The sequence below is a fragment of the Girardinichthys multiradiatus genome, chromosome 1 (assembly GCF_021462225.1).
Source record: "Girardinichthys multiradiatus isolate DD_20200921_A chromosome 1, DD_fGirMul_XY1, whole genome shotgun sequence".
Classification (NCBI taxonomy): Eukaryota; Metazoa; Chordata; class Actinopteri; order Cyprinodontiformes; family Goodeidae; genus Girardinichthys; species Girardinichthys multiradiatus.
The window spans coordinates 12,418,647-12,442,096 of record NC_061794.1 but is presented as its reverse complement, the minus strand read 5'-3'; the positions used below and the strand labels follow the sequence as shown (position 1 = coordinate 12,442,096).

Genomic DNA, 23,450 nt, shown 5'->3' with positions numbered 1-23,450 from the left:
CCTGTTTTTAATGGATTGTTGTCATGTAAACAGTGCCATAGTTTAACGCACAAAGTCACATTCTGAAAGCAACAGGATAGTTCTTTAAAAATAATCTTTGCTTCTTCTAGAAAATAATAATAATAACATTTGGCCACAGGTCACACTGTTAGATCATTCTTATCTAAAAGCTCAGGCTGAATCATCTTACTTGAGTAATGACCAACGAACTGAAAGCAAGCAAACTTTTTCATAATGGAAAATCCTTAATGACATATTAATATCATTACTGATTGAGATTTTTTAATATGTACAGATGAACATTTCCAAGCTAATGACAGCAAAAACAGTGGCGAAAACTTTATATCCACTTGAAGAATATTTCAAGGATCATTAAAATCTAAGTAAGGTTTTGTAATTTGCATATTGATAACATAAGTTAGAAAAGAAGTTATTTGCTAATTTCACTGTGACTGCACACACACACAAACTCAAGCATACTAAATCTTTGCTCTTCTCTTTGTTATTCTTCCCTTCAGATGAAGCTTGCATCAACTGCTCCTTCGGGGCGATCTGTGACGCCCAGAGCGGGCAGTGCGTGTGCCCGTTAGAGTGCGTCGAGTCCCACCAGCCCGTGTGCGGCAGCGACGGCAACACCTACAACAGCGAGTGTGAGCTGAATGTGCGGTCCTGCATAAAGCAGATGGAGCTGCGAGTGGTCAGCCAGGGGGAGTGCAGTAAGTAACATGAACACTCATGCAGCATGTCACCAATCATCGCAGTTTGTCATGCGTTCTATTTTGGAATCCACAAGGACTGAAAGCGGGCATGACACACACAAGTGAAATACTTTATCTTTTTGTTTCATTAAGTTTTTTTCCCATTGGACTCAAGCAGGAAATGAAATGCAGAATACGAGCCCTACAACTTTAGGCAGGCAGGCAGACAGGGAATATAATCTAATTTAAATATCTGTTCGAGATATACATTTTAATGTCTGTCCTGATGGTCTCTCATCACCAGTCATGCTCTGAACCATCCCCCTGCTGTGTGTGTAATACAGAAACATGCGGCAACACCATCTGTAGCTGGGGTGCCCGGTGTGTGGACAAAAAGTGTGAGTGCCCGCAGTGCACGGGCAAGGCCAACTCCCCGGTGTGCGGCAGTGACGGCATCACCTACGACAACGAGTGCGAGCTCCACAGCTCCTCCTGCATCCAGAAGAGGAAAATTGATGTGGCAAAGCCCGGCAGCTGCGAGGAAGGTGGGAAATGGACTTTTAAATGTTGTAATTATGCTAACCAATCAGCCATTGAAGTGGTGCAATTAACTTTACCAACTGACCTGTGGTACGACGTTTAGATTGTGGATTTTCAAAATGCTTAAATAGCTCCAGCGGCTTGTCGGCACTCTGATATCAACAAATGTTGCAGTAAAAGTCACCCTGTGTTTCTGTAAATAGAACCTGGTGCAGGAACTACAGAGGTGTACGTTTTAATATCAAACCCCATCTACTGTCAAGCTGTTTAAGTCATATGCTGAGTTATTGTTAATTTTTCCAAATTCTAACCTTTGCTGGTTTACTCCAGTGCAAACATGGATGCATGCACAGTGATAAAACATACTGAGTAGGGTTCTGTTCTGAATGGGCATATTTTCATTCACAAGTAAAAAAAAAAAATATTATATTTGCCAGTAAAACAACTGGACATCATAATCCTTTAATTAGAATTTACCAAACATTAATTAGTGAAGAAATTAGAAATGCACACAGCAGGCCTCTACTGCCACCAATTTCTGATTTCATTTAAGGTCTGGCTTGCTGATTCCACTTTTAACAGATTGATTTTCTTTCCAGGGACTAAAGCATATACAAACTCACCTTTAAACCTTGTTTTTTGTTGTTGTATCCCCATTTATGCATTAAAGCGTACGTCCAAAGCAAAGATCCCTAACAATTTTCTGAATTATAAAGATGCATCTAAGAATATTCAGTTTGTTAAAAACATTTATAGTGTTTTGATCCATTTAATGAACACAGCAAAGATTTATCAGTATTTGACCAGCAGATCTCTGGTCAGAACCAATCAAGGGAAAACTATGAAATTTTGATCAGTTTTGATTGATTGGCGCAAAAATAAAGCAAATTAACCTGCTAAACTGTTCATTTGTTGATTATGGACAATTGGGTCGCTGTATCACATTTTGTCTCATATTTATGGAATCCGGCTGCACGGTGGTGCAGTTGGTAGCACTGTTGCCTTGCAGCAAGAAGGTCCTGGGTTCAATTCCCGACCAGGGGTCTTTCTGCATGGAGTTTGCATGTTCTCCCCGTGCATGCGTGGGTTCTCACCGGGTACTCTGGCTTCCTCCCACAGTCCAAAGACATGCCTGTTAGGTTAATTGGTCACTATAAATTGCCCTTAGGGGTATGAATGAGTGTGTGCTTGGTTGTTTGTGTGTTGCCCTGCGATGGACTGGCGACCTGTCCAGGGTGTACCCCGCCTCTTGCCCATAGACTGCTGGAGATAGGCACCAGCTCCCCCGCGACCCACTATGGAATAAGCGGTAGAAAATGACTGACTGACTGACTTTATGGAATCCCCCTAACTCTGACCTACAGGTCCTTCTCAAAATATTAGCATATTGTGATAAAGTTAATTATTTTTCATAATGTAATTATGAAAATTTAACATTCATATATTTTAGATTCATTGCACACTAACTGAAATATTTCAGGTCTTTTATTGTCTTAATACGGATGATTTTGGCATACAGCTCATGAAAACCCAAAATTCCTATCTCACAAAATTAGCATATTTCATCCGACCAATAAAAGAAAAGTGTTTTTAATACAAAAAACGTCAACCTTCAAATAATCATGTACAGTTATGCACTCAATACTTGGTCGGGAATCCTTTGGCAGAAATGACTGCTTCAATGCGGCGTGGCATGGAGGCAATCAGCCTGTGGCACTGCTGAGGTCTTATGGAGGCCCAGGATGCTTCGATAGCAGCCTTTAGCTCATCCAGATTGTTGGGTCTTGAGTCTCTCAACGTTCTCTTCACAATATCCCACAGATTCTCTATGGGGTTCCGGTCAGGAGAGTTGGCAGGCCAATTGAGCTCAGTGATACCATGGTCAGTAAACCATTTACCAGTGGTTTTGGCACTGTGAGCAGGTGCCAGGTCGTGCTGAAAAATAAAATCTTCATCTCCATAAAGCTTTTCAGCAGATGGAAGCATGAAGTGCTCCAAAATCTCCTGATAGCTAGCTGCATTGACCCTGCCCTTGATAAAACACAGTGGACCAACACCAGCAGCTGACACGGCACCCCAGACCATCACTGACTGTGGGTACTTGACACTGGACTTCTGGCATTTTGGCATTTCCTTCTCCCCAGTCTTCCTCCAGACTCTGGCACCTTGATTTCCGATTGACATGCAGAATTTGCTTTCATCCGAAAAAAGTACTTTGGACCACTGAGCAACAGTCCAGTGCTGCTTCTCTGTAGCCCAGGTCAGGCGCTTCTGCCGCTGTTTCTGGTTCAAAAGTGGCTTGACCTGGGGAATGCGGCACCTGTAGCCCATTTCCTACACACGCCTGTGCACGGTGGCTCTGGATGTTTCTGCTCCAGACTCAGTCCACTGCTTCCACAGGTCCCCCAAGGTCTGGAATCGGCCCTTCTCCACAATCTTCCTCAGGGTCCGGTCACCTCCTCTCGTTGTGCAGCGTTTTCTGCCACACTTTTTCCTTCCCACAGACTTCCCACTGAGGTGCCTTGATACAGCACTCTGGGAACAGCCTATTCGTTCAGAAATTTCTTTCTGTGTCTTACCCTCTTGCTTGAGGGTGTCAATAGTGGCCTTCTGGACAGCAGTCAGGTCGGCAGTCTTACCCATGATTGGGGTTTTGAGTGATGAACCAGGCTGGGAGTTTTAAAGGCCTCAGGAATCTTTTGCAGGTGTTTAGAGTTAACTCGTTGATTCAGATGATTAGGTTCATAGCTCGTTTAGAGACCCTTTTAATGATATGCTAATTTTGTGAGATAGGAATTTTGGGTTTTCATGAGCTGTATGCCAAAATCATCTGTATTAAGACAATAAAAGACCTGAAATATTTCAGTTAGTGTGCAATGAATCTAAAATATATGAATGTTACATTTTCATCATTACATTATGGAAAATAATGAACTTTATCACAATATGCTAATATTTTGAGAAGGACCTGTATGTTTTCAAGTAATTTTTTGTTACCATCTTACAGTTTCAAGGCTTTAGCATGGCACTCTACTACCTAAGAATCAAAGCTCTGCTAGCTTACACAACTGTTATCCAATATTTACTTGCTGTTTTTCAATAAATTATCCGAAAGCACAGAATTTTAAACAAAAGGGCTGTGGCAATTTTTGAAATGGGTGATATGGCTCACGACCAGGACGCCACTCCTTCAGGCAGTATTACAAACACTCAAACCAACTAATGTGTTTTCTATTGCTTATGTTCAGGTAATGAGGAGTAGATGTTTCCCTGTGCTGTTACACTGTGAGCACTTTTAGGAAATATGGAAGTACACTGCTAAAGGCCAGTGGTGTCTGAGCTGCACATTTGTAGTTCACAGTTCTAACTTAATGGCAATTTCACTCTTTTTTTTTAAACAAATATGGACTACATCATCCAAAATATAAAAGACTGCTAAGACCTTAACTGCGCTGATCCACGTACATTGAGCAAAGACTCTTTAAAACAAAGATACATTCTTATTCTAGTTATGAATACACACAAAGAGCATTTCTGATCACTGTGTAGAACAATTCATTAAAGGTTCAAATTGCGAAATCTTTAATCTATTTGTAAAAAAAAAAAAGTATTGAATATTGAGTGCAGAAGGAAGAGATCTGCCAATATAAAAGGGCAAGTATAAATATTCAAAATATCGATCAGTTAATCAGAATCGGGTAATTCTATTGAAAAAAGGATCAACTGGAAGTCATAAATGAACTGTTTGATCCCATAAAGACAAACTATTTCACACAGATTTTGCTGGCAGATTTCGTTTATGCTCTGACAGACACATGGCAACCTTTATAAAGCCTTTCTATTCAATTAGGCTCTTAAATGTATGACTGATGGCATCTAATGCGAGAATCTCTGATTTTCCATGCCAGGCCCCCCCACTCCACACGCTGATGAAAATGAATCCTAATTTTCCGTGCAGATTATATCTTGATCTGCTCTGACAAGCCTCGGCACAATACGTATCAGAGTCCCCTCACTCAGCCCTTCATACTGTGGAGGCTGCAACACGTCCAGCCTCTGGTTCTCATGCAAATATTGGCAACGCTGTTCCCCTGTGGGTAGTGGGTCGCCACAGTGAACATAGTCATCTTCTGACAAGGTGTGAAGGGGAGCAGATTACACCTGCCAGCAGCAGGGATCGCTGGAGAGAAGAAAAATGGTTGTAGTTTGGAGGACCAGGCAAACAGATGAGGAGAACCTACTTCCATTTTGATTGCTACCCAGAGGTGTTTCATTCTTCTCTTTTTTCTTTTGTGTTTTTTTTTCTCCCCCATTACGATTGTCTGCCATATTGCCTCTATGGGCCCGAGAGGCAAATCATGCCACCAGAGCTCCTGCAGTCCATTTAACATCATTTCATTGACTGAGATCTGTGACCTTTTTGTGTGGGGGGCACAAGGAATTGTGAGGCTGTATACCCTCATTGCTGACTTGCAGGCACACGCTCCCCATTGTCAGTTGATTGTCTGGTGTTAGACAAAAAATGCTCTCATCTGCTTCCCCGAGGGAGTCTGTGAACATCCTGCTTTTTCCATCACTTGCTCATTTTGATTCAGAGAAAATCATCAGGATTACACAATAGAATCTTTTTTTTGCACTCCCCACCACTTCCTGCTGTCCCACTCACTCATTTCACTCTTCGTTTTGCACTGTTCTCCATCAAAAATTGTGCTTCCCTGACAAAAGAGGCACCAATGCCTTTTTCACACAGGGGTAGAGATGGGTCAGGAATCGATACATCTCACCCTGGGGGCAGCTAGTCTTGTCTGCTGGCTCTTTCCCCCAGATTCTTTTAGCCCCCAGGAGTCTGACCCAAACTGGAAGTCTGCTGTGACTCTACCACAATCTAAACCAAGCTGTTGGTTTTTTCCTTTTGATATATCTGTGCTGCACTGCTTGTGTTAAAAAATGATTTGTCTGTGATAAATTAACCCCTGCGGAGATGTACGAGGGGTGGGTTTCTGTCACAGCATATAATATTGTATTTTCTTGCTCCCATTGTTGACACTGGCAAGGCTTTACATCACCAGTATGAAATCAAAGATAAGCCTTGAGAGGAAATGAATATGTGATTTATATGCTTACGTAGACCCGCCCTAAAACGCACCCTCATTAGTCTTATTGGGAGGAGGGCAAGGCATTAAAACGTTTTCTCATGCTTTTATTTAGTAGTAAAGAAAAACGACAGTTTTCCCACTGTTGGCCATACAGGGAAATTTATCACCTGTTTAATTTCACACTTGGGCAGGCTTGGCCTCAGCTCCTTTTTCCTGACACTGACAAAGTGGCAACAAAAAGTGGTGCATCAGATGCGGGGAGGTGGGCTTTTTAATTGAAAAAAGCATTTAATAACCAAAATCATTAAAGGGGGCAGAAGCAAACCTTCTGCTAGTTTTTAAGCACGGACTGGATCAAACTCAAAACACATGAAAGGTCATCAGAAACGGAGGGAGGCGGAGGGCTGAGAATTGAGCTCTTCGTTCATCTATCATACCCACGCCCAATCAGGACTTGTAACCTTCTGCTGAGGTACCAAAACTTTTTCTTGCCATTTGCAAACACCTCATCTTTCTACCCGTAAGGTGAGACAGACACATCATTCGTCTATCTTTCAGGACCTTTATTTGGACTAATGTCCTCCCACATCCATAAAGACAATTTAGGGAGTAACAGGGCAAAACGAAGGTATCATTCACAGAATGTCATGTCAGACGACACTGCTTAGGATATTTTTTCTTAAATGGATGTTTTTTTTCTTTCTTAGTTTTTGGAAATATCTTGGAGTTAAAATACTAGAACTATGCTGTATCAGCAGGTAGTGACAAAGTCAACCTTAATAACACAAACATTTTTCCCTGGAAGGATTCTGAATATGGCTAAAGCAGTGCTTGGCTAAAACAATCGAAGCTCATGTTTTCCTGGACATGCTTTCCGCTAACGATTAAGCTAACATTCTCCTCTAGAGATGAGACATTGTACAATACTGGTTCCAATAACGAGGTAACTAGCTGAAAATTTAATATCTCCACTTTTTCGTTTTCATAAATCACAAACTTTCCCAAATAATTTCCCGACCCACCTTTTGTTTTTAAGGTTGTCTGATGCTAAAATGGTCCTAACAAAAAAAACATTTAAAATTACTTTAAAAATAAAATTAAGGTGTTGTAAACCACAGTCTCCAAATTATCCAGTTCACCTTTGAGCAGTCTAAATTTGTTTAAATTTTCAACTGGAGCTGTTCCTGTTATTAAAAGTTGGGAATGAATCGTTTCACGAAGCTTTGGTGTGAAGTGTCAAAGTCGATGCCGACTGTGTCAGCAACATCAGCAGATAACCTTTAGCCCTTCTCAGTCAATGTTCCTTTTTTCTTTAGCATAACAGCATAGTTAAACAATTTAAATAGGTGGGAGTTTATTCAGTGTAACTGAGTTTGGACGGCCAACCCAATGAGGAGCCTTTATTACTATATTCCTGTTAAACAAAGGAACACTAAACAACAGTTTCACAGTACTAACACGAAAAGTGAAATCACCAATGTGTAACATGATCTAATTGCTTTTAATTCAAACAAAAAGCAACCATTATCACACTGTTGCTGCTACACTAACATATTGATTATTATGAATGAATGATTATTACTGTTATAATAAGGCTTACTAAGACATTTACAGTTACTTTGATGTTGAGACATAGACACACATATGCAGAGCAAGAGAAGATGGGTGAGTGTGTTGACAATAACTTTTTTAAATAGTTTCTAGGTCTGTTTTGCTGTTTAGAATTTGATCTGCATATGGACAAGGGGAACAGATACATCAGATATCTTTGTCTTTGTGGAAATCGCCTCAGAGTTTCCTGCCACAAAGCAATAATAATCCAAACTAACTTTATGTTAGAGGATAGAGTTCAAAGGTATTCTTATAACACCATCTGGCAGTGGAGCCATCAAGTATTCTGGTTTACCAAAAGCCCAGTATACCTCACACACTTTCTCCTACATCTTGAATTATTTATGCTCTTTCCATTCAATACCATACAGCTTCCACAAGCCAGTTGCATGGTTTACTTCTAATATTATTTTCATTGTCAAATCCTCGCTACATTGGAAGTTATTCTCATGCAATTCATGTCCTCTCTTCCCTTGGCTGCTGAATTCTTTCTTCTTAATGGAGCTCCCTCGGCTAAATAGACTCAGGCCTCTGACATGATTGAGTAAAAAGGAACGGATGGGCAGTGCAGAGAGAATAGCTGATTCAGCCATCTTAGCTGGGGATGTATTAATTGAAAGGTTCATAGGCGGCGCAGGTGGTGGACACATCAAAGTACAACGGCTAATTAGCACCCCCCTTCGCCTTTCACTTTTATTTATTTATTCTGTTTTAATGTCTTACCTCTTTTATTTATTTATCTCGTCTGTGCGAGGGCGCCTGAGCAGAATATGAATTTGGTGAACGCTCGTGTTTCCCTTTTTTATTGTGCCTTGCTGAGCTGGCGTACAGCGAACAGATGCAGGAACCTATCAGTGCTTATTTTCCTTCTGATTTGTCCTCTTTAAAGGCCAACTAAAGCCAGGAATACCTGCAATAATGTCACCAGTGGCTGAACGCCATTAGCCACGTTACAAAACGTTTTATTAAACTTGAGACGGTTCGCAATCAATACGTTCGTACAATGGTGTCATTTTGTAAGAGGATTAGGGATTGAGGTTATGTGGGTTTTAAATGGAGACAGAACCAATCCCTAAACGGGTCCTAATGTTCAATGGGAGAATGTGGGCACCAGCTTCGGATAATGAAGTCAGAGCTCCTCCACTATATCGACCCCTCAAGAGCTCTCCCATCCTGTTGCTGATGACCCATATAAAGGAAGACCCAAGGCTTCCTCACCCCTGCCCCTCCCCTGCTCTGTGACCTTCTCTATAATCTACTTTAGAAGATGGGTTACGCTAAGTGCTACTTCCATCACTGAGACATTGATTTCACCATTAGAGGTGGAGCATCAATACACACAGAGTGAAATAAGCCCAAAAAGAAGACAAGACGACCAGAGGAGGAAAGAACACCTTGATTGCCCACAGTTTGAATCCGTTGGGCTTCTCTGGGAGCTTTTAGTTCCTTTTCTGAATAACAAATTAGTTTCGAATGAACTTTCTGCCTGCCTCATGAGTGTCTCTCCCCCGTCTGACAAGCTTTCATTTCCGTCTTCACTCGCATTCACCTAATCTCCCCGAAGACCCCCACTGCAGGAGATGTTTGCAACTTCAAAAGGCGGGATCCTCCCACTTTCTTCATCTGCACGATTTGTTTTTCTTAAACGAACCCCCTAAACAACATGTTCTCAGATGTCTTGCCGCTTTTTTATTCTTTTTAATCTCATTTGAAATAACACAAATATAGAACACGAGCAGAAAACGAAGGATTTTCGTATTTCTTTCCTCTTTTACACAAATGAGCAGCTCTTTCCTTTCTTTTAGCACTGCTTTAAAACCAAGTAAACTACCTTTCAGGGTCACAGTTAAAGAGTTGCTGTGACAACTTTCTCCAAGGTCTCAGGAGAAAATTTAATTTTACAGAACACTGTGCAATTAGTTGCATTCTCATATCAAGAAGCATGCACCCATAAAGTGGGCCACATCACCACTTCTCTGTGCATTAAAAGGCCAGTTTTCCTTCCTTTTTATTTCTGACTTAATTGAAATAAAAAGGACGCCTCATTGGTGGTGCATATATGTCTAATTTATTTTGTGACTATCTAGCTCTTACTGCAGTGGTTCATTATTTTAGAGCCTTTTGGTGTCTTCTCTTAGAGAATAAATATCCCAACTTTGTCACCCTCAGAAAATTTAAGCCAACATTCATCTGTGATGAAAGAAAATATCCGTTTTTACCTGATGCTTTGATAAAATTCAGTGTGTGTTTTATAAATAATAGAGTGGTTTTTGGTTTGATTATTTGTAGAATGTGGCTCCGGGGCATCTGGCTCCGGTGTGGAAAGCTGCGAACAGGAGCGCTGCACAATGCATGGTGGCCTGTGGGACGAGGACGAAGAGGATGAACGCTGCATCTGCAGCTTTAACTGTGAAAGCGTGCCACACAACCAGGTACGGCTTTCAGGAAAAGGAAGTTTAAATTTAAATTCACTTGTAAGTTTAAACTTTTTTTTTTTTTTTTTATGGTTAGCTTTGTACCATGTCATAACATCATTCTCAAAGTTTAGGTTTGAGCCCCACTGGGGGTCGTGAATCAAAAAATGTTAGGTCTTGAAATCCTCAACAGAAATCAATGTAAATAACAAACATGAAGGTGGTAAAAGCAATGTTTGGTAAAATGTGATGAAAGAGAAAAATACATACTTGCAAACCAATAAAAACAACATTTTGGTTGTTGATGTTGGTCATTTTGCCCTTGGTTAGCTGTCTTACTAATGTTTTTATACTCACCCAAAAGTCTCTTCCAGTGAAATGTTGTTATTTAGAACCACAGATTTAATCATCCCTTTGAGTAAATGTTTGGGGCCTTTACTTAAAAACATTGTTATCAGGTTTTTTTTCTATGGACAGAGTGTCTACATGTAAGAAAAAACAACAGAAGAAACTGAAATTGGTTTGGTCTCCAATAATTAAATACATAGTGGTGTAGGGGTTTGGGTTTCACAGCCTTGACATCAGGAGTCAAGTGGTAGAGGGATGCTGGCAATAGGGTGGTGCTGTCCATAGGTGGAGTGGGCATTTGGGTGCTGCCCTAGCATGGAGGTGTTGGTTGTGGGGTGAGGCTGCTGCGACTGCAAGTACTGAGGCAGAGCAGGGCTGAGGGCCACTCTGCCCCTTGTCTGTCCTGCCGCTGCACCAGGCTGGTGTGTGTGGGTTCTGGCCTGGGTTGGTGGGGTGAAAGCCATGGTGCCTGGGGCTTGGTGGTCTAGGGTTGTGGTGGCATGGGTGGGGCAGAATAGTGTCTGGGGGTGGGAGAGGATTTAAGGGATTTGGCTTAGCTCATGTTTACAATGGGGGCTTGGAAACTGGAAAAAAAAAGGGACCAAAAAAATGTTTGGTGCTAACTTTTCTGGAGTCACAGTTTTGTAAGAGATCTACAGTGCGCATAAATATATGTATGTATATATATATATACATATATATATATATATATATATATATATATATATATATATATATATATATATATATATATATATATATATATATATATATACAAATCACCTCAGTTCCTTTCAGGTCAAACTTCAACATTAAATGAACAATACACGCACTACCTGTTATGGATCACTTTGTCCTTCCACATCATGTGTGCTTTTAAAGCATGCAGTTGACATTGTGGAACCAACGGGGTGGGCTTCCAACTCGCAGCACTCACCTGAGCAACAAGTAGATGTGTGGAAGAGTACCTGAGGGGAAATCCCCAAAGGACTGAGCTCTATGTCGTGCTCCACATTCAGACTTTGACAATCTATTTAGTGGTTTAAATTCAAGCATGCTTTTTCACAATCCTCCAGGCATTATTATCTGCAACAGATTCTGCTCTGCAACATATTGCTCGTGTCAGAGGGACTCTGGGGGGTCATAAGATGCCATTGCTCTGTGCGAACCCCGCTCCTTCTGCAGCTATCTTTGCTTTGTCTCATATCACTATGTCACAATTGTTCCGTAGTCCTTTACTCCTTAGAGTTCATAGTGGTAATATTAGTGTGGTGACTTCAACCCCCTATTTCATGCCAGGATCTTTCAATAAGCCGCAAGGAGTGAAAATCAAGTTTAGGTCACAGAACAAATAGGATGACCTGAAAGGGTTATTGATTATAATGTCTTCCATGTACTCAAATGTCCAAAAATCAGCAGTCTATTGTGAAAATGCTGTTTTGAAACTATGGGTGTTTTGAATATGCTTTTATAGTGTTGACCTGTCTTCTGATGTGGGCAAACCCAGCTTCTAACAGCAGCATTGTCACATAGATGTAATATACTAGGATAACCGTATATTAAACCATTTAGCTACTCATTAAAGTGTGATTTAAAAAAAAGTTACCATATCATAAAAATCTTACTTTCTGTAACTGTTTTCCTTTGCAGGTCTGTGGCTCAGATGGGAAAACCTACCGGAACGAGTGCGAGCTAAAGAGTGCCAGATGTTTGGAAAAGAGGCACTTGTTGATTCAGAGTCAGGGACCCTGTGCAGGTTGGTGCATTATGCCGCTCACACCTAATGTGATTGCAGTGCACAGGTGCTTCCTCATCAGGACTCATTGTCGCTGCCATCCCATTTCTCCACTCATTCCCTCCATTGATGGGGTTACTTTTTTATCTCTCCTCGGAATGTAATTCTCACATCATCTCTGTTGTTTCTCTCCTTTGTTAGCCAAGTCGCTAAAAGCTAATGAAATGATGAAGATAATTCCTAAATGCGCTTAGCCGTTTCTATGTGTTTTGCTCCAGGAAGGTTGAGTCACACTTTTTTCTGCAGCAATTGTGTTTCATATCCTGAAACTGACGGTTCCTCTGAGGCCAGCTGGTGTGCAGTTAAAATCTTTCTCTGTGTGGAAGGAGCTGATTGCAATAATGAGTCTATTTTTTTTCTATCCTGAAAATCTGACAATTTAAACCATTAAACTTGCCTCCTATCCCAAAGGATACCACTTTGCTCCATTTACGCTAATATAAACAGCCCTTCTTTGCATGCACTAATGGCATTTACCCACTGAACTGATTGTTAGATCAGTGGCCGAGCTGCAAAGGTTAACCACCTTCCTCTCTGCGGCTGTGTCAAATGAAGAGCTTTTGCTGCTAAAGGCCGAAGAGCAGAGCAAAAGGCACTTAAGGGATTTTGTGTGATCATTCCAGCCTGCTCGATTCCCCCTGGGTCCAAAAAAGAGGAAGATAGAGAGAGTTGAGGAGAGGGAGAATAAGAGAGCTCCCAGTGTTTCCACTCACATCCCTGTAGATTCTTCTTCTTCCTAAGCTGGCTTCCTCTGGGCACTGACTGACACGCTTCTCTACCCACCATGGGATAATCAATCCTTTTTTCTGAACAACCCTCTATGTGTACAAGACCTCTGGGCTTCTCCTGTTCTATTGGCTAATAGATGAACTCAGATCTTTGGGATTTTCCCTGCTCTCTACATTAGTTGTGTGAGGGGCAATTTTGATCTTGACCTTAAGTTCAGAAACCAGAATCAGCAGTGGTTAGTTTAGTAGCTCTGAGCTTCAAAATAACTTTTTGAGTCTAGTTTTAACTTTCCTATCAATTACAGAGCTCTGCATAAGAATTCATACAGCATAAACGTTTTCACATATTTAAGGTACAATCACAAAATTTTATTTATTTCAGTGAGATTTTAGGTGATAAACCAAAACAAAGTAACTGTGAAGTGAGGAGAAAGCAGGTACCTGGTTGTCAATATTCTTTAATCAATAAAAACTGCATTTATATTCAGTCCCCATTACTCTGATACCCCTGAATAAAATACAGTGGTTCTGTAAATGCCTCAGAGGTTCGTTAGGGAACAAAAGTGAACAAACATGAAGTCCAAGGAAAAAGCTGTGAAAAAATTAAAAGCAGGCTTAATGTCCCAAGTTGCACATCACACAGTTCAAACCATCATCTGGAAATGGATGGATTATGGCGCAACTGCAAACCCACCAAGACATGGGTGTCAACCTAAAATGACAGCTGAGTGTCATTTTGTTCGAAACCACTCTGACCCACATACAGAAGGACACTCCAGAGAACGAAAATCAGTAAAATGATGTTTATTGAGTGACTAATAATCAGGAACAAGAAGGGGTAAATCTCCAACTGTATGGAAGGAAAGGGAAGAGAACTGGTGAGACAAGGGACTGAAATAAGACGAAAAAAACTAGTGACAAAAACTCTGAGCTGGGATAGTGAACGGCTTACTAGTTTGATGTAGTCAGATCACCAGGGGTTGAGGGATTCAGGGTTTAGGTCCATATAAGCAGTGTTCGTCTTGATGTTTTATCCTGGTGCTGTTCTGAGGTGGAGCAAAAACCGTGAGGTAATCCAAGTTGTAATGGCTTACGTGGGAGGGTGGACAGGATACGCTTAATGTCCAGATGCAGAAAAACGAAGGAATCAGGATGGCTGCCAGCCAGAGCGAAATCCAGTCGAAGACAATTATTCAGGAAGAGAAGTCTGTAGGTAGTTTTTAGCCACAGAGTCTTCTGAGGCAGTAAATCCAAGTGTCTGGTTCTCAGCCTGTGAAGGAGCATAAACAAGGTTACAAGGAGCACAAAAGACAAAGCTTCGTCTAGAGGTGGCTGAGTTCGTTACCACAGTAGGCAAACGCTCTCGCATCGAAGTGCTGGCAGCCTCCTGCTTAAATACTCCTCCAAACAATCAGCAGAACAAGACGCATCTGTCCACCTGTGCACCTGAGAACTCCAGCACCATCTGGGAAACTGAACACAATGTTGGAAACACAAAAACACACACACAAACCAAAACCCCGACACTGAGAGGGCTTTAATCATAGAAGCTGTTAAGAAGCTCATAGTAACTCTGGAAGAGAAAGAATGAGAAAGAAATGGTGGTGGTAGCATGATGTCATGGGAAAGATGACGGGCAGATGGATTTAGGTAAATACAGGACAATCTTGGAAAAACTGTCTGATGGAGCAAAAGACTTGAAACTGAGTCAGAGGTTCGTTTCCAAGAAGACAGTTGGCCTAAACATACTGGTACTGTTAAAATGGCCCCTTCAAAGACAGAAATGAGGATGAGAATCTCTGGGCAGGACAAGAAAATTGATGTTCACAAATGTTTTCTATCAAGCCTGACTGAACTTGAGCAAATTACAAAAACAAATAAGGAAAAGGTTAAGTGTTTAGATGTTGAAACCTGGTAGAACCCCCGCCACCTGTAATTGTAGCAAAAGGTGTTTGTACAAACGTTCAGAGGGCAGAATACAAAGGCACACCTTTTGTTTTGTTTTCAAATCCATGTATCCTTTTCTTTCAGCATCAGAATTATATGCTAGTTTGCTTTAGTCTGTGGCATGAAATCCAATTAAAATATAATGGACTTAGTAATTGTAGCTTTTCCAAGGTGCAGTACACAGATGTTTATAATGTTTACAGTCCTGAAGCAATTCAAATAATCCCTCATTGCGACCTGCCAACTCAAATCTGAATCAAGACTTTCATTATAATCCAAAAAATGTCTATTGGTTTAGTGGAAAGGATAATATATCCAGGAATAAAAGAAATGCCAATATTGCAAAAGCAAAAAGGCAGTAGAGTTCAGAAATATGTAGGTAATATTGCATGTCAAAGTGAGCAGCATTGTGTCAGACAACAGCCACTGGAGGGGAAAAAAAGGGTGGAAGAACATATGAAATTAAAAGTTCTCCTTGTCCTAATAGGCTCGGTATAGATAGCTGAATGCCGCGTTGGAAAGTGGCAAGTTAAATGAACTGTGTCCAGAGCCCATCTCTGGAGTAGGAAAGTGCTGGAAAAAAGGAGCGAGCCGAGTCATCACCATTAGGTTGTGGCTCATATCCACACCAGTAACAGTGTGATTTATGGCCCCAGTATCGCCAGCCTCCAAACTCCAAATTAGCAACATAAGAAAGGGAGATTGGTCGGGGAATAGAGAGGGAAAGAGAAAAAGCGGGCCCAAAAGAGAGTTCTCGCTTTTTATCTACAACTTAACTTTTCACTCAAAGGTTTGGAGGACAATTTGAACGATGAGCTTTTTTTCCTTGGCTATTAAACAATCCCCTTCCTTTTCCTCCGCCTATTGTGTTTGTCGTTCGCTTTCAGCTTCTGGAGAAGGGACAACTTCAGGAACACATTTGTTTTATCTTGTTGAATGTAGCTCTGCCACACTAGTTTGGCGGCTGGTGCATCACATAATGCGGGTTTTTTTAAGTTGTTGGTTTTCCAGTACAATTCCATAGACAGGAATAAATGAAGAGAACATGCCTTCTGGTAAGTGGTAAATGTCAGTGGCTGCAAATGCTGGAGAAAGGTATTGCTTGTCTTCACTAAAGGTTATAGAATCTTTCACCTCTCCTGATTTTGAGCCATTGTGGGGAAAGCTGCAAATAAAATCTCAAAGCCGGCTCAAGCCTGCCTCATTGTTTGCAAAAAAAAAGTCCAACTAATTCAAACCTCTCCTGTTCAGTACCAACTCATAGATTCATCCTTCTCCTCTCTGTGCCATCTCCTTGTACCTTCCTCCTCAGAGAATCAAGCTGTATCTCCAACTGAGCTGACGGCACCCCAGCATTGCAGCCTCTCCCCATATGGCTGCTGCTCTGACAACGTCACCGCTGCTTTAGGGGTCGCACAGGCAGGATGTCCCAGTAAGTCCTGCTCGATATACCTCTTCCATCCTTTGCCTGCTAAATTTCAGATGCTATCAGGGTGTGACAGCATATTGTCCTTGACTACAGCTGAAGTTTCTACAAGATTACAACCAAGTTGTAGAGCTAGAAGCGTTTCATCTTAATCCAAAGAATGATCATGATAATTCTGGTGTTTAATCAACAATCTCTTCTTCTGATGATCTTGACTCTTGATAGCACAAAGACGTAGGAGAAATGTTGCATCAGGCTGTAATCTTTGAGATGCAGCAAGGATAGGAAAAATTTGATTTAGAAACAGGAATATGAGATTTTATACACAGGAAATCTAGCCCAAACACAAGTAATTGGCATGTTTATATGTTTAACAGGGATTAAAAGAGCTTGAAAACCACTGATTGTGTCCTATTTTTCCTCAGGTACCTGTCAGTGTAACATCCACGGCTCCTACAAGGGCACGTGCGACCCGACCACCGGGCAGTGCTCCTGTAAGCCAGGCGTTGGCGGACAGAAGTGCGACCGCTGCGAGCCAGGCTTCTGGAACTTCCGTGCCATCGTCACTGAAGGCATGAGTGGCTGCACACGTAAGGAGTCACTGCTGTATTTTCACTAAGAGCAAGTCTCTGTTTGCACGATGCATTCCTCCGTGTTCTTGTCTGCATTAGTGCAAAAAAGATTTAGTCTCTCTCTTGCTTCAAGTCGAACAACAGTCTAGCTTCTGAAATAATCCATAGATCCACATCATGTCATGTTAGAACCGCAAACTCCAGAGGTATGCAGGGTAAATAGTAGAATAGAAATCTCTTGACAAAACTCCATATACAGCATCCACATTCTTACAAGAACCTTCGAACTGAGGAAAGTAGATCTAAGATAAAAATCAAATGTGGATGAATACATCTCTTCCTGAATTCTGAGCCAAGCCCAAAACCTACCTTCATAAAGCCTTTGTAGACAAACAGAAAAAGCTACTTGCTGAATTTTAGCAGATTGATTTTGTCTTGTGTCCCTTAATGCTATCAAAACTGGGTTGAATGAGCTGTTTCCGTTTTTATGTGGGTGAGGTATGAGGTCAGGACCCGTTTGTTTGTCTTGATGTAATACAATACGCTGACCGGCTCGTATCCCGCCGCCGAGGTACTGTAGGACATACATTTCTGGAGCCAGGGAGCCATTTCAGTCAACAGCAGGAAGCCCGCAGGTGCCTCACCTGTGGCCTGACCTTAACAAGGTTTACCCAGCGCAAGCAGACAGCAAACAGAACACCACTAACGTTTTCAACAGGACAGGATTAGGCAGAAAAGAAAAAATAGCATCATTGATTCTGGGAACATGATGGGCTTGATGTCCTTCCCCGAGGTTGTTGTTTTTGAAGTTCTTCTTACATACTCATTCCCACCTTCTTCTCCTCTCTGTGTGGCCCCCGAGGCGAGTTGAACTGTTCTCAACCTCTCACTCTAAGACAAAGATGTATCTTTTAGTAAGATCTACAGGCTAAAAGGGCTCCAGACACACTTTATTTGCCTACCACTTTAAGCAAAGCTGCTCTGCGTGTCATTGTCCCCTAATCGATTTTTTTTCATCCTTTTTTTTTTATCTCGACTTCTTCATTTCAGCGTGCAGCTGCGATCCCACAGGCTCCGTCCGGGATGATTGCGAGCAGATGTCAGGCCTGTGCTCTTGCAAGACAGGGGTGAAGGGTTTGAAGTGCAACGTGTGCCCAGATGGAAGCAAGATGGGCGTGAATGGCTGCGACAACGGTAATAAGAGAGAGTAGTGAGGTGGAGCTCTGATAAACACACACATAGATGAACCTCAGGCTCCCCCGTCCTCCCAGCTTCTCTCTATCATCCTTAAGAGGTTTTCCTTCACTTATCTGATTAGTGGATAAGCCTTATAGCAACCACTCTTTCTTGATCTCTTCTTCACATCCATCAGGTTTATTGGCAAAGAAGGTCGTGGCTGCAAGAGAGCTAATCAATAGTGATTAGGGAAATAGTCATGTGAACAAAACGCCCATGCATGACATATTACCCATTGATATTCCTATTTCTCTGCATCATGCTGCATGTTGGATGATTTACAAGGCTAACAGGTATATATTTAGATCTGTTTATAAGCTTATAGATTGCCTTTGATTAAAAATGCAAAACCCGCCCGAGCGATTGCACCGAATAAAAAAGGAAAAGAAAACAGTTGAAGGAAAGGTTAGTTCCTGCTGAGGGGGCCTGCAGCTCCTTGATTAAGATTCACCATCTGACATCGACTGGAAGTCAAACGCTTAATGAAGCCAGCAGTCCCGACACAGTAGTGAGGCATTTCGCCACACACACAGCTAGATAAAAAAGCAAGGTACTCAGAGGGGGGCTCGCATAAAGGCACGGGGGAAGTGGTGGGTGCACGATGAGCCTGTGTGATGATGTAACAATGCAAGGACCCCACACCGGATGCCTGACAGTTGTAGATGCTCCAAGGCTTCAGCTGTTGCATCAACAAGGCTTTACACTAGCTTAAGGGGGAAAAAACATCTGCTTCATGACTGCAAAGCAGATTTATGAAACCATGTTATAGATGTTTAGCTGACACGATCTTTGCTTATTCATAAAACGCTGCAAACGTTAATTGAATAAGTATGAAAATCGTGTTATTTTCCTTCACATTTTTACACAGGAGCCAGTTCGAACCTATCCTTTATTCTTGCTAACTATGGGATCATCAGACTGTACAGAAGGAGTAACAATGCAAACGTCTTCCCTCCACAGGACCCAATGCCCCAAAATCATGTGAAAAATTGGTGTGCAGTTTTGGTGCAACTTGCATCGAGGAAAACGGCCAAGCCCATTGTCAGTGCCCGCCGCCTGACTGCGAAATAAGAAACAAAACAAAGGTACGATTTTAAGTAGTTTGCCCAAGCAAGTAGGTTGTTCCACAAGCTTTCCAAAAACAGCAGTGCCTTGCATCAGTTGCCTATATGGAGTTAACATGTGGCTCCATCTCCCGTCCCTCCATCTCTGTCACTGTGGAGCAGGTGTGCGGCTCAGATGGGGTGACCTACGCTGACCAGTGCCAGCTGAGAACCATAGCCTGCAGGCAGGACAAGGACGTTACGGTGCAACACTTTGGACAGTGCACAGGTGAGCCTCAGTGATACCTCCATGCATCACACGCTGAGTGGTTGGCCAGCTGTTGTCAGTCTCTGGTCAAAAGATAATGAGCAGTGCTGATGGCCTCCTGCTGTTTCTGTGCCTATCCAACTTTCTGTCTCAGCAGGGGAAATACAAAAACACTTCAATAGAAGTTTATATTAGTATCTGCAGATACACTCACTGGTAACTTTATTAGGTACACCTCTTCAATTACAAACAGCTAATCAGCTAATCCCATGGCACAGACTTAATGTATTTAGGCTTCTAGAAGTGGTGAAGACAACTTGCCAAAGTGCTTGAATTTAACTGTGACATGGTTGTTGGTGCCAGATTGGTTCAAGATTATAGAAAGGCTTGTAGCCACATCTAACATGGGTAGAATACCAGCTCTGAGAGCACAACGGGTCAAACTTTGAAGCAATTAAGCTACAGCAGCAGAGGACCAAATCAGGTGCCGCTTCTTTTAGCTTAGGTTTAGACTAAAACTTAGGCTATAGTTTGTGCAGGCTCATCCTAATTAAGCAATAATAGATAGGAAAATCATATCCTCGATTTCAGCTGCAATATGCATCTGAAAACGTCACAATTTGGCAAAAACAACTAGGATGGAAAGGCATGGATCCAGAGGCAATTTTTGGTATGGATGATAAGGCCCATTGTCCAGGGAAGCAAAGCCTTCGGGGTTCCCTCCAGCACTTGGCAAAAAAAATCTAATTTTGAGCTTTTTCTGTAACCCCAAACAAATTTTCTGTTGCCTTTTTGTGTGTCCCATCAATGAGGACTGGGAACCATTAGTGTTTCACAGAAACTGCCATCTTATTTGCAGACAATGATTTAGTGCTGCAGTAAAGTGTGGCTGCATTTGATTGTGTCTAATTCACAATCTAAAACGCATGAATTGGTCAAACCTGTAATGGTTTATTTTGAACCACAGCATGATTCATGATTCTGGATTTTTTTTTTTTAAACCACATACTTTAATTGGTAAAACACAGCAAAGGATCGTTTTAGACTGTTGCTGTGGTAAAATACCCAGAATCCATCCTACCTTGTATCAACTGTTCAGGCAGGTGGTGGTGGTGATATATTGTTATGTGAAATATTTGTTTGTTACATTTTAGATCCGTTAGTACTAATTGAACATTACCGAAATGCTACAGCCTGCCTCAGTATTACTGCAGACCATGTTCATCCCTTATGAACATCTTCTGATGGCTACTGTAAGCAGGACAACACACCACGTCACAAAGCTCAGATCATCTCAAACTGGTTTCTGTACATCACAATAAGTTTACTGTATTCCGATAACTTTCAAAATAACCAAATCTCAATCTAAAGGAGCACCTTTGGAAAGTGGAGGAACGGAAGAAATTATCTGAGTCTCACGCCTTCCTGAATCTATGCTTGAAGAACTAGGGCAGATTTAAGGCTAAAAGAGGATCCAACCCAGTTCTAGCAAGGACCCCAATAAACTGTCTGGATTTTATTGTGCTAAACCCAGGAGTATGATTAATTTTCCTCAATACAACTCGTTTGTCACAAAATTTTAACACAGCAATGACACTTGTTTAAACCTCTCTGATGTGAAATGTATCAGTCCCCTTACAGTGTCTTTTTACCAGGAACAAAGTGTTGTAGGAGTATGATGGAAAATGTAGAAAACATATGTACAAGAGGGAAATGTATTGCTCCTGCCCCCTTTAGTCCAGATGTTGACGGACGTTGTTTGAATTGCTGTAATGGCTGCTGGGACGTGCGCCAAGGCTGCAGCTTGTATGTAGTATGAAGATGTTGCGCCGGCTGCCAGCTTGGATCACAACAGGAATCTAGCGGCTAGGGGAGAAACAGAGCCAGCTGTGTAGCTGTGGTCATGAGCGACTGCCAGGTGTCTGATGTTTGTGGGTGGAAAAATGTTCATTCACCTTATCACGTTACTGGGCACAGATCAAGAGACCGAAAAACTGACAGCGGAGGCTTTGCATCCGACTCCATGGAGTAGTGTCCATTAGACCCCAGGTCAGGACATATCCATTAGAGGTTAGGATGCCAACATGGTCCACGACAAGTTGCAGCTTTCGGTGCACAGATAAAAAAAACAAAAAAACAGGAACAGACAGACGAGGCTTTGAGAAGTGCCAGAACATCTGGTAATAACACATTCAGTGCCTGGGTGGGTTTAGCCACGATATGAGCCAAAAATCAGGGCTGGTTTCAGATTCCCCCATTGCCTGGCAATGGAGATGTGGGTTGGGTGTAATCTCTCACCTAGCATTGCTGCACAGGGAAGGCAGGATAAAGACGCCTTGCAGCAGAATCATCTCTCCATCAAACCCTCAGGAGACGAGGAGCCAGGCGAGCACTCGGGCCCACAGACAGACACTGAAGATCTTTTAATTTCTTCCCTAAGATGCGGTCGCACCGCAGGTTGCTGTGCTGTTGCTGCTCTCCTGCTCATTTCACGTGTGGCTGGGTGCGAATTAGCATTTGCTCTGCCTCCGCCCATCACCATGCCGCAGCTTCGCCTGCTTTCCCACCCACTGTTTGCACGCACTGCTTCCAGACACCCGGCCTCAGCGCTGCGCCGTGCTAATGCTCAACAAGCTGCTCTGTGGCTTAACTGCAGAGCCAAGCCAAAGGGCCTAAATGCATGAGCGAATATTGATACCATGATCATCATCAACTTTTAATAACAGATAAAGATAACTTGAGTAAGTCATACACATTTCAAATGATAATTTCATTTATTAAGGGAAAAATCTATTAAAATTAATGTGTTTTTTGTGAAAATACAATTGCCCCCATGTTAAATCATTAAATAATAACTATGACTAACCATGTTTTTTTGTTTTACAAGTCACACCCAGGTCAGATTGCTGCCAGACCTGTCGAATCAAGAAATTACTTATATAGAACCCGTCTGACAGCATGAAGTAGGCTAGGAGATCTCAGAAAGTAAGACATCGTGCCTCAATCAAAATTCATGAACAGAGGAGAAACAAAGACAGTGACAACTATCAGTCTGGAAAGGGTTTTAAAACCATTTTTAGGGGGACTCCACATGAAGAGTCATTATTTATAGAAAAAACAGTGGGGAACTTTCCTTGCAGTGGCCTTCTACCAAAATTAGTCCAAAAGTGCATTGATGACTTTTCCAGGAAGCTGAAAAATAACCCAGAAAAATCTATAAAGTGCAAAAGATCTCACTTGCTTCAAAGGATAAAAAATCCTTAATGGTGGATAAATTAAAATATTTCTGCAAAGAATTGAGGGTCAAAATCCCTCCACAGTAATAAAAGAGATTATTGCCAATTGTTGCACTGATAGCTGTTGTTGCTGCCAAGGGTCGCAGAACAACCATTTATTAGTTTTCAGACCCAGTTACATCTTCACATTTGGTTGGTTTGGATAGCTTTGAACAGAAAGAACTCGTCTACATATAGACCTTGGGAGAGGAGAGCAAGTATGGGATGGAGCGAGGCAACAATCACTTCATCTTAAAAAATGATTTGCAAATAAATAGAGAATGCAGTTATGTATCTTAAATGCGCTGTAAGTAAAATCACAAATAGAGCATTAATCAATTACATATGCGGAAAAATGAGTTGAGATACAGTGACATAATTTATTTATTATTATTTATTTATTTGTAATTTATAAAACAAATCGGCCTGCTGATTGCTACCCTAAAGCACTGG

At 41.7% G+C, this 23,450-nt stretch overlaps 1 protein-coding gene across 9 annotated transcripts in view; it reads left to right on the top strand.

Moving 5' to 3' along the window:
• agrn (agrin) overlaps positions 1 to 23,450 on the top strand; it is a 414,019-nt gene that overhangs the window by 323,920 nt on the left and 66,649 nt on the right. For all 9 annotated transcript variants that reach the window (XM_047373566.1, XM_047373582.1, XM_047373574.1 and 6 more), the window contains 9 exons: positions 519 to 716; positions 1,043 to 1,243; positions 10,235 to 10,377; positions 12,358 to 12,463; positions 16,490 to 16,609; positions 17,029 to 17,193; positions 18,226 to 18,369; positions 19,372 to 19,496; positions 19,638 to 19,743. In XM_047373566.1, the coding sequence (XP_047229522.1) occupies positions 519 to 716; positions 1,043 to 1,243; positions 10,235 to 10,377; positions 12,358 to 12,463; positions 16,490 to 16,609; positions 17,029 to 17,193; positions 18,226 to 18,369; positions 19,372 to 19,496; positions 19,638 to 19,743 (1,308 nt within the window). The remainder of the gene's footprint in view (positions 1 to 518; positions 717 to 1,042; positions 1,244 to 10,234; positions 10,378 to 12,357; positions 12,464 to 16,489; positions 16,610 to 17,028; positions 17,194 to 18,225; positions 18,370 to 19,371; positions 19,497 to 19,637; positions 19,744 to 23,450) is intronic.